At 29.7% G+C, this 12,224-nt stretch overlaps 2 protein-coding genes across 2 annotated transcripts; both read left to right on the forward strand.

Moving 5' to 3' along the window:
- Positions 1–261: 261 nt before the first annotated feature.
- LOC107163825 (uncharacterized) lies at positions 262–11,049 on the forward strand. Its single transcript, XM_015511420.2, has 5 exons — positions 262–478; positions 4,158–4,205; positions 8,931–9,179; positions 9,258–9,459; positions 9,533–11,049. The coding sequence occupies exons 1-5, from the start codon at positions 404–406 to the stop codon at positions 10,786–10,788; spliced, it is 1,830 nt and encodes a 609-aa protein (XP_015366906.1). The 5' UTR covers positions 262–403; the 3' UTR covers positions 10,789–11,049.
- Positions 11,050–11,438: 389 nt separating this feature from the next.
- LOC149060559 (uncharacterized) lies at positions 11,439–11,822 on the forward strand. The gene has a single exon (XM_089229590.1). It carries the CDS (start codon positions 11,439–11,441, stop codon positions 11,820–11,822), a length of 384 nt encoding a protein of 127 aa, XP_089085716.1.
- Positions 11,823–12,224: the final 402 nt, after the last annotated feature.

The raw sequence follows: 12,224 nt of genomic DNA on the forward strand, positions 1-12,224 counted from the left end.
CCATCATTGCCATTGCCAAATGCCAATTGCTATATATATATCTACGTACCATCTACTCTCGCTTATTTCCTCGGTCCTTGATAATATTATTCATATTCGCATTAGAAAACAACGGCGGCTGTTACATATTTTGTTCTAATAATAAATCCTGTTACAGGCGTCACGCTTTGGCCGATTAGTCAGCGCCGGTGGACGCCGAGTGCACACCACTCGACGATCGTATCCCCTCTTTATCCATGTGTATGCTTATATATAATGCTATTTTATTTAAAACATTTTAGTGACTACATAACTTTGGTTTCAGACATTCACAAATAGCTGAACCGTTCGCACAAACCACAAAACGCAGGGCTATCTTAGCAGTTAATCTCCAACAGTCAATTTACACTTAAATAAAATAAACATGGTTTACTCTTCCGACTTTTACACTTCCCGCAGACCGGCGTACTACAAACCAGCCAGTTCTTATTCAGTCACCGTAAGTGTTTTTGTCGTTTTTTTATATGATGTATACCTAATTATTACTATTAATTAAAAAATAACTAAGTTGTGTCGTAACCGTAAACGATTTGACGATGTCAGTAGATGGTAAACTAACGTCATCAACAATTATCTTCCGACTACTAAGTCACCTGCTGTGCCATCTTAAGGGTTATGTCTGAAGTCTATGTCTTTATCACGCATAATATTATGAATGGCCAATGGCCCTAATGGACCCCGTATGATATCTTCTATGGCATAGTTTTGATTATTTGAAAATAATTAGTTTTATCGGTAAAATGAATGTGTCGTGAAAACTAAAAAGTTCCGAATTGCAATCCGAACATGTTTGTCATATTTTGGCACGGAGGTCTCTATAAACCTTACGACGGCACTGCTTGAAACTTTCATTAACAAATAAAGACATACTTCCCCAGCTCACAAAGTAAAACTTCATCACAAACTGCACTGTGCAGTCATGCAATGTCTTGATATAAACTATGAATTCTTTGCGAGGGGGGTAAAATATTAAATAGCCGCATTGAAAAAAAAACTGTACATACAATATTAAATATTTTGTATTTTAAAATATAAACAACCTATACTGAAAAATGTTTAATATTCCACTCACATTCATATTTCACAATTGGCTGTGGTGGAAGTATGGATCTAACGATGACATCAAAAGAAAATACTAATAATTATATACTAAATGTGTTTGTGTATGTTCGACAACGATGACGACCATAATCTATTATAAGTTATATTACATTATTAGTTATTCGTTATAAAACAGATTATTTTGTACCTCAATAAATCGTATTACTTATTACTTATTTGTTATTACCAACACCAAGCACCATCAAATTATGTCCATGAATCATGGGTATATTTTTTCATTCGTTAATAGTTTAATACTTATTTTTGTACATTATGCTTATTTATTTTAAAGTTTTGTAGAATGTTCTCGAGTGTATAATTTATGCGTACCAATATTTGGCGACTTGACCATTTCTGGGGCTCCGTATTTATTAATAACGCTAAAGCACAAATCTAAATTTAAGTTTGTAAATTCTTTCAACTTTATTTTTTTTCACACAATAATTATCGAATACATTGATAAACAGAGTTATTAAAAAATTATATATAGAATATAGATAAACTTTATTTTCTCTAAGACTTTATAATAATAATTGTTACCTTTATTTTACATTACACACATATTTAATAATTTGATACATAATGGAAATTCTTTGACTGCATTGATTAGAAACAATTTTATACATTGATTTACACTCGATTATTTTTATGATATAATAAAATTGTGTTAAACTAATTTTTATCCTAAATGTATCTAGTATCTACCTAGTAATTTTGAGATTGAATTTTCTTTTAATTGTTCGTCACTTCGTTTAATATTGTAATATTAGTCAGAGTTTGTATTTACAAAATATTATTATATATTTTTATTGTTTTAAATTATTGTATTATTTCAAAATAATATTTTATTATACTAATTAAGTATTTAAGTAGGCACAATATGTTGATGTTGTGGAATATTATAGCAACTAGCTGTTAACTTCTTAATTGTAATAAATCATATATAGATTTATAAAATATTATATACCTAAGTTATAATTATATAATGTGTTACAAATTATTTTTAAATTTAGCTTGTGTACCCATGACCCATGGATATTAAGTTTTTACACTCTAATTATTGTAATACGGAAATTGATGTATCACTAAATACATTAACCGGTCGTTTGTGTAGCCAACATATACACACGCACATTTTAGTCATAACTTAGATACCTACTATGTACTTATTGAAAACCGATTAAATTCCAGTTTTTTGCATTTTGAATACTACATAATATATAATAGGTATAGATATACTTATCAGTGTGTGTGTGGGTGTGTGTGTGTGTGTTATAGTCAGAACGCCACCAAGAACACGGGCAACCCAAACCGGCCGCGTTTACCAGAAACACGGTTCGTGTACCGTGGCACAAGGTCCCCAATGTCCCCCGCCCCAGTCAGGTCCCGTTGCCTTACCTAGTGTTCGGGAGAAGAGGCGACGTAAACCAATTGCAACGGGAGTTCCTCGGGGCCGGCAACGAAACAGACGTAGAAACGGAAACGAAAGCGTTGATTAAATCCGCTCTGGCTCGCAGACACTTGCACGAAACCGAAACGATACCTTCCAAGGGTCGCCTAAACCACTACCGGGTGGACACTGAAGGGCACGAGGGGCACACTCGGCGCCGAATACTGTTCAGCTCGTTGCCGCCCACGTTTTACCGATATTAGAAGTTCGGACAGACGACGATTTGCCAAACAATGTTTATTATAAAATACCGTTCCTCGATTGATAAATAAATAACAATAATATTTACGATTTTCACGCGTTAGGCAGTCGTGTCGTTTTCTATACTTGTATACATTTACTGCAACAATAATAATATTATATTTATATTATAATAATAATAATAATACATTGGTAAAAGGTGTTGGTAATAATATTACGTACATACATACATACATGATACTTACAATATACATACATACATACATACATACATAAAACGAAACATATTATTACTAATAGCCGGCGGTGTAGAGGTGCAGACACATAATTATTGTATTTTATAATACAATCGTTAAAGACATACGCCGTGTTGACAATAATTTTGTACAACACGGTACCAAGATACCGGAAAAATGTTGTCAATTTGTAACATTTATTGCCTACGGATATCGGGATGTTTTTTATTAGATATTAAAAACAATTATATTTAAAAAAGACAGTATAAAGAAATGCGTGACGTGCGCGTTGTGTTTTATATGTATATAGACGCCCAGCAGATATTCTGTGAGCTCGTCGTACAGCATACCTGCAGCGCCGGTTGAAACAAGACGACAATATGAATACCACACTGAGCAACGCATCGAGTCCTCCGGACGTCCGGGCTCAAGCTACTCAACAGAGAAGGTAACCCGCACAAGTTCCTCGTCCGATGGTCGTCCCGGAGGTTACCATTCATCTTATTCATCAACCACCAGTGGTCGCTTGCCCGGAGGCACTCCCACCTACCGTCACTACTCTTACCGCGTCTAATTTGTAGACTGGAAGCCAACAATCGAAAGAAAAAAAATATTATTACATTACCTATAGGTATATAATAATGTTATTAGGTGTTGTTATACCTAAATGCAATCATATTATATTACATGTATAGGTGCACGTATAAATACTAATTGAAAATATACATAATATGGAAAAAAACTACGGTTTTATATAACAATATTTACACAATACGCACGCACGCATTTTTAATATTAAACTATTATATATTAAATTTATAATTTATAACTGGTATATAGAATCTAATATAGTTTATTTTATACAGTTAGTTAATTTTAATATTGACACACGAAACATATTACAAATAACAAGCACGTTACAAAACCTACTACTGCTATTACTACTAAATTAATTTTTTTAAATATAATAATATTATATAATTTATTTCGATATTGTCGTTATCGTTGTTGTTGTTGTTATTGTTAAAAATAAATATTATTTATTGAAAAAAATATCTCATTATGTGTTAAATATTATTTTATTTTCAACATTTTTCCTACAAATGAATATTGTTTATACTTGATTACAGCCAATGTATTCGTCTGATGGCTATGATTTGCCACCTACATACTATAAGGTAATTATTAATTGTCTGATATTATATTTACATACACAGATTATAATATAACATCATTGAATAGGAATTAGGAAGTAGGAATATGTTTTCATGAAAAATTCATAACTATTAAATATGTTCAACCTATTGTAGTGGATATAATGTTCTGATATATTATGTTCCTGAATATAAATTATGTAATAATAAAAACCTAAATATGAAAAATTTTCTAAGCCTAAATTGTCAAAAAAAATAAAAGTAATATCTTATAGGAATTAATTTCTTATTTATACATTTTCTTCCGACTATAGATATTTCGATTTCAATAACTATGCAAAACGTTTATTACTGTTTCCCTGCATTTGTATACAAACTGTCCTGTCACCAAAAATATTAAAAATATTCTAAAACCAAAAAATACTTAAACTTATAACTCATAGAGGCAATTGGAACTATTGGAAGTAATTTTTTAAAGCGTAGGTCATATTAAAAAAAAAAAATTAAGCTACAACTAAATAAAATACTTTAACACTACACTGATATGATTGATCATTTATATAAATACATAGGTAATAAAAATAAAAATAAATAAATATATTTTTGCACAATAAAATTGCATATTTGTTTTAAAACATAAATTATGAGTCATACACTTTTAAAATTTAACAGTTAATACTCAATAGTCAATACTGTACTATTAGGTATACTAACTATCTTCTACTATCAGTATTATACAGGTTAGGTATATGTATACTCATAGGCGCAATTTTAATAAAAAAAAACTGAGGGTGCATAAGCTATGTATATTCTCATTTTAGTTATTTTGTTTTGTAAGAAGTTTTTGATATACAACACGAACATTATTTGAATGTGCTAGTTTTAAAATTGGGGTACCCTATAAGCACCATCCCCCCATTTGCGTCTATGTGTGTAGTGTATAGGTACATATAATACAAGTACCTATAATAAATATAATATGCAGTATCCATATTTTTTATTCTGGTTCAATGTGGAAATATTATGTTCTATACGTGGAGAGGAAATCTAAACTCAAGTATTATACGTATCTTGTGGATGGAAAAGAATTGAGATTTAAGAGAACGTTAGCAATCACGTGTAGCTTCGTTAGCATAAAAATTAGTGTGAATCGATATCGATTTCTTATGAAAATTGTTAGTAAGAGCATTATAATATGTGTTTGTATATTGGTTTTCTACGATGGTTCAATTTTTTAGCAAGTTTTGTATATTTAATATAACTTAATATATTAAAAATATTCATAACTCACAAGAACAGAATTATCACCAAAACTCACATACAAACACAGATATTGTTCTTACCATCAAGTTTTATAAGAGATTGATCTAGTCTAATTTAAACTAACGAAGCTAACTAAACTAACTACATGTGATCTGCTGAGCGTAAATTTACCAAGTTGTCATACGGAAACAAAATAAATACGTCCTCTTGACGGTAAAAGTAACTTTTGTAAATTTCTAACATTAATTTAGATTGGTAACTATATTATACGCATATATTAAAATTTCAAAATATAATCGTAGTTTTTATTTTCTAGAACATATTAAAAAAATAACTATACCTGGATAATTTTAAGCAATGAATAACTTCAATAGGTAATTAAGTTAGGTGTTAATTAACATACATAAGCTTTGAAGAAGTATTGGAAAGGAGAGGGTAAATTTTATTATTAATATATTTTTTTAACTTTATTCATTACAGTCATTAGACAATATATTTATTAGTTCACAATCTATTAGTTTAATATTTACAACAATTAAAAGCATTTGATATTAATTATATCATTTATATCATTATGTTATGTATTTTATATAGGTACTATATACATGAAAAAACAACCACACAATGGCAAAATGTATTGTTTTTTATTTGTATACCTAATTTGGTACCTAATATTTTAAATACTAAAAAGTACATGGATAAAAATGATGTTGCTATTATTGATATTTAATGTGATGAGTTATATTAATTTTGGCTGGAAGCCTGGAAAATTGTATTAATATGACATTATCATTATGACGTATCAGGTTACTGTCTTCTAAGTAATTATAATATGTGACGTCATATACTTATATATAAAACGGCATCTATTATGAATGTAAATAATTCAATTTGTTTGTAGAAATTCGTATAAATTATTTATAAAAATAATAGACATTTTGCTATAATATTATTGTCTTAGTGCGTTTTTCAGATATTTTTAACATTTTGTCTGTCACCTTCTTCTTTTATTTAACTTTTTATAAATAATAATTAATGTTGGTTGATTATCCAATACTTAAATGTTAAAAATTATAATTTATAAAAATGTTACACCTGTAGTTTTGGATTTAAACTATATTTTCATTAAAAAAATTAAAAATTCTTAGATTCGAGTTAGGTAATTTAATAATGTTTTAAGAATATTTTCTATAATACATAGATGGTATAAAATAATTTACTTATGATTTATGAAAATTAAACAAGAATTTAGTAAATAATCATCCTATTTAATTCATAACACAACATTTGAACATGTGATTTGTATTCAATTCATGTTTACTTAAAACGGCATTAGTATGATGTATTATATTATATAATAATACCTATATAAAATAATATATTATGTAATCATATATTGATATATTTTACTATATTTCAGTTAAAATAGGTAATGAAACGTAAAAATGTACTTTATGGACCTAGGTAGGTATCTACCTGTATCTAAATTTCATAAATTAGAAAATTGTTAATTTTAAAACTAAAATTTTCTAAATATTATTTCAATGTTTGCGTACCTAGTAGGATAGGTATTTCATAGCTCTATATTATTCTTATATAGCACTTATATCTAATAGTTTATTCTGTTTATATAATATTGAAGTAGGTACCTATGTGGCTTTGTTAATCAATCAAATGAACTGTATACAATAATCATACAACAATAAAACAAAGATATTTTTAAGTATAAGAAACAACTAAATACTAACATAGTTAAATGTCATGATGTACTGATTTAGGTCGCCATTAGTCACGACACACGACTTGCTAGTGTTATTTTAATAAACATACATGTATATGAAAATATGGTGTTTACTGTAATTCTGTAAACTGAATTACCTACTGAAGCATATTTGATGTCATGCCAGACGACACGTCATACACTATTATACTAATTTTCATGAAAAACCAACCATTGGTATTTTTTTCTTTTAATTTTATTTATGTAATTAAATAATTTATGACATTTTTATGGGTAATAATATTTTCTTATTGTACTTAGCTATTTTATTATATATATATATATATATAATACCAAATAGTTCATAATTATCATAAAAAATAATTCAAATTAGTTATTCCTTTCCATTAAGTGAAAAGAATATGGACGTAATTTACATGAAATCGATGTCTATAACTTTCATGAATTTGAAAAAAAAACCAGATTAATGGATATGTGTATTTATTTGTACCTATGAGAACAATCAAAAATTAATATCCATGGTAAAAATAGCCAATATATAAAAATCTAGGATTATAAAAACCAACCAACAAATAGAAAATAATTATAAATTTAAAAAAAAAAATAGCCAGTTCAGAAAAAATAATAATAAAAGGTACTATTAACTGTCCGGTATAAATTATAATGTATAAATATATAAAATAAATACAATTATAATAATATATGACTATGTAAGTATTTAAAATATTTATATAGAAGGAAAGAACAACATCTTTGGTCATACGGCTATATACGTGTGTTGTATTTGATTTTTGAATCTATATCATACTATTTGTATTATAAAAAAATATACAGTACCTAAGCATAAACAAGCCAGTAGCTTTATCATGCAATTTTATCAACGTTTTTATTCTTCAGAATGATATTGTTATAAATTATTATTATCTAATAAGTATTATCTTTGTTAATTAATGAATATAAATGTGTACCTATACTAAAATAAAAACAAACGTGAATACCAATATAATGGATTTTTTTATTTATAGTCAGGGGGTATAGTAACTATTAAATATTATGCAGAAATTAGTTTCTACTTTTCTGATGACTATTTTTGAATAATTATGATCATAATTTCGTATGCAGCTTGGGTAATTTAGCAGTGCTTTAAAAAAGTGTATAATATTTAGTTATTATTTAACATTTCATCTTACTTATTAAAGTAATTATAATTTAATTAACTATAAAAAAAATATAAAGGGTAGGCATAAGACATTATTTTTAATGTGCAAGTGTCTTAAATTAAATATAATTTTATGCGATTTATACTCACATAATTACATATAAAACAATCAATATTTGTATATTATTTTTGATTTAAACTACCTATATAATACATTATTGACATTTAACAATCACTAATAAAATAATGTTAAATTTTTATTATGTTGATACCTACCAATTATCAACAAGCTATATTTTACAACTTTTTTTTTTAAATTGGATTTTTTGTTTTATTCTTTGGCGAACCGGGATTTTAGATCTATTAGATATTTTTATTTCTATATTATACTACAATTTATTTTGATCTGTAATGTAAATTGAACAATGAACATATTACCAATTTAAAAATATTTAAGTACTTAAGTTATATTTCAATGAGTTTTAAAAATAAATACACCTTGTACTTGGTTTATGAAAGTTAATACTTTTTGCATGCAATATTATCATATAATAATTAACTAATTAATATTCTAATAACTAATCAGGCGCATCAAGTATATCAGACGAGTACTACGCCTACTCCATTTATTTTGACACCATCCATATCAACTGGAAAACCATCTTCAAAAGTTTTACCTTACAACGGTTATTCTTATAATCACCATCATTACGTACCATTACACAGAAGATCCGCAGCTACAATTCATGGTGTTTTAGATAGGATAGAACATCGTCCACGATCCCATCCATCGTACGATCCTACTGACGAGTTTCTAAATTCTAGGAGTTCTACAGTAAGAATTAATTTAATTGATTAATAATGAATATTAAGATTTATTTTTTAATCAACGCTATTATTTTGATGGTTTTAGAACTTTGATGACGTTACGAGAGATATTCGGGCTCAGACTGCTGGATTGCTTAAACAAGTATATACTCCTACAATCAGACCAAAAGTATCTACAGTGTCTAATGGATATAGTGAATTACCAATAGCGCAACGTATAGAATCTGATGCTTATATTGAAAAAATACTTTCTGACTCTGATTCTTATCGCCGTGAAAACAACATTGGTATAATATAATGATAATAATAATTACCATTGTTATTTATTATACAATATTAATTACATTTATATTTTCAAAGGTAAAGGACATTTGGCTTGTGTGTCATATGCTGGTGGCAAGGCATACCCAAGGAGAAGGCCTCATTTGTCAAAAGAAGTTGACGACAATATCACTATGTTGTCATATTATAATAAAACTAGAGAAGCTGTGGCAGCATCTTCAACAAACCCAACAGTTAAAATAAATAGTACAGAAAATCCAAAATATTATCAGAGTAAAAAGTTAGAAGATGATACTAAAAATAATTTCAATAAGAATTTAGCAGCTGAAAAAAAAGCAGCTCAATCACATACTGAAGAGGAGGAAGCTGCTAAAAAAGAATCTACTAGATTAGCAGCAATAGAAGCAGCTCGGTTAGTGGCTGAACAAGAAGCTTCTCGGATACTAACTGAAGAGAAAGCGGCTAAAGAGGAGGCTGCTCGACTTGCAGCTGAAGAGGAAGCAGCTCGGCTAGCAGCTGAAAAAGAAGCAGCCCGGTTAGCAGCTGATGAAGAAGCAGCTCGGCTAGCAGCTGAAGAAGAGACAGCTCGGCTAGCAGCTGAAGAGGAAGCAGCTCAGCTAGCAGCTGAAGAAGAAGCAGCTCGGCTAGCAGCTGAAGAAGAAGCAGCTCGACTAGCAGCTGAAGAAGAAGCAAAACGACTAGCAGCTGAAGAGGAAGCAGCTCGGCTAGCAGCTGAAGAGGAGGCAGCTCGACTAGCAGCTGAAGAAGAAGCAGCTCGACTAGCAGCTGAAGAGGAAGCAGCTCGACTAGCAGCTGAAGAGGAAGCAGCTCGACTAGCAGCTGAAGAGGAAGCAGCTCGATCAGCATTAGACAAAGAAGTTGAAGAAGCTGAAGAAGCTCAACAAGTACAAGAGAATGAAATTACAACAGAAGGAAAAATCGATCAATCTGAGCAACAAAGAGAACTTTCTGAGAAAACTAGGGATATAAGCTTGGACACCCAAGAAACTAATGCTGCTGCGATTGCAAAATCTTCAACTACGTCCACCTCCACTGAAATAATTAACGAAGATGAAGGTGGAGTTAAAACAACAGCAGTATTCCAACGAACAATAAAAAAGACAACTACTATAACAAGTAGCACTTCTGTTGTATCTGAAAACGGTGATGATATTAGTTCAAAGGTTGAAATACAGGAGATAGTTGAAGAAAACGATGACAGTGACGAAGACGAACATGACACCGAGCATCAAGATGCTGCTCAAGCAGAAGGAAAAGAATCGTCTGAGGAGGAAGACGAATCAGAAGAGGAAGAAGAGTCCGAAGAAGAATAAAAAAGTTCATTATATTAAAATACATTTTTATTTTTATGATTTATATCAAGAAATATTTTAATCATTTAAATATTTATAGTTTATATAGGTTAAGTTTCTATACACAGTGTTTTAATTGTTAATAATGTTTAAACTTCAATATTGTCGTTTTATTATAAACAATACACTTGTTTGCATTTAAATAGTAGGTATAACATTTAACATCCTCAGTATTGTCATTATTTTATTTATTATAAAATATACATATATATTATGTTTAAATTATTTAAACAATGAATTTGATAGTACCTCAGAATAATATAATATACATTTCATTCTTTCTTTTAAATTTTAAGATATTTAAAAAATAGACAACAATTATGGTATGTATATAAATACAAATACAGTACAGACTACAGGGCTTAACAGTAAATCAAGAAAAAACTAAAGTAATGGAACTATTGGGAAACGACCATGAAATATTTGCAGTGGAAGGATTGGTTTTTGAAAAAGTAAACCAGTTTTAATACCTTGGAGCTACCATCAAGAGTAATAATGACTAGAGCTTAGAAATAGTAAACTGCATACACAGAGCGGAAAATAATTATTATGCACTATTAAAGTATTTTAAATCCAAACTATTTTCGAGAAGGACGAAATTAAGATTGTATATGGCTGTAGTTAGACCAACGCTGACGTATGGCTGCGAGGTGTGGACGATAACAGCGCAAATGGAGAAAAGGTTACTCTCCTTCGAGAATAAGGTATTGAGAAGGATTTGTGGTGCGATATATGATGACGAATTGGGGTGCTGGCGAAGAAGGACAAACGCAGAAATCCGAGAAATTACACAAAGCACGAAGGTAACCAACTACATAAAAGCACAACGACTGCAATGGTTCGGACACGCTATGCGAAGGGATGAATCGAAGACTGTAAGGGCAGCCATAGAATACCAACCAAGTGGGAAAAGACCGAGGGGTAGACCAAGGAAGCGATGGTTTGACGGGGTAAGACAAAGACAGGATTTAAGAACACTGGAAGTAGAAGATTGAAAGGATATAGTCCAGGATAGGGAGAGATGGAAGGCTTTGACAGTGGCGGCGAAGACTCTTGGAGAGTCATAAAGCCAAGAAGAAGAAGAATATAAATACAAACATACCAGATATATGTAGGTACCTAATACCTACTACCTACATAATATATCGTTGCAAATTTTTCAAAGCTATTTCTTGTTGAGGGCAGATTTGTTAAGTCATCAAGACGTCAAGTGATGTAGGTAAATATGTAAGCTAACTAATTAGTAACACACTAATATTTACCTATTATATTACTGTAATATAATATATATTATATTATATTCGGTGAAATAGAGTACCATTGTTTTACGTGAGATTGATGGGCGGAGGAGAGGAACTATTAAGAGTGTTAGGTCAAGAGGAAGAGTACCTTAAGTC

The sequence above is a fragment of the Diuraphis noxia genome, unplaced genomic scaffold (genome assembly GCF_037042655.1).
Source record: "Diuraphis noxia isolate RWA-SAM2 unplaced genomic scaffold, SU_Dnox_SAM2 contig0001, whole genome shotgun sequence".
NCBI classification, from domain to species: domain Eukaryota; kingdom Metazoa; phylum Arthropoda; class Insecta; order Hemiptera; family Aphididae; genus Diuraphis; species Diuraphis noxia.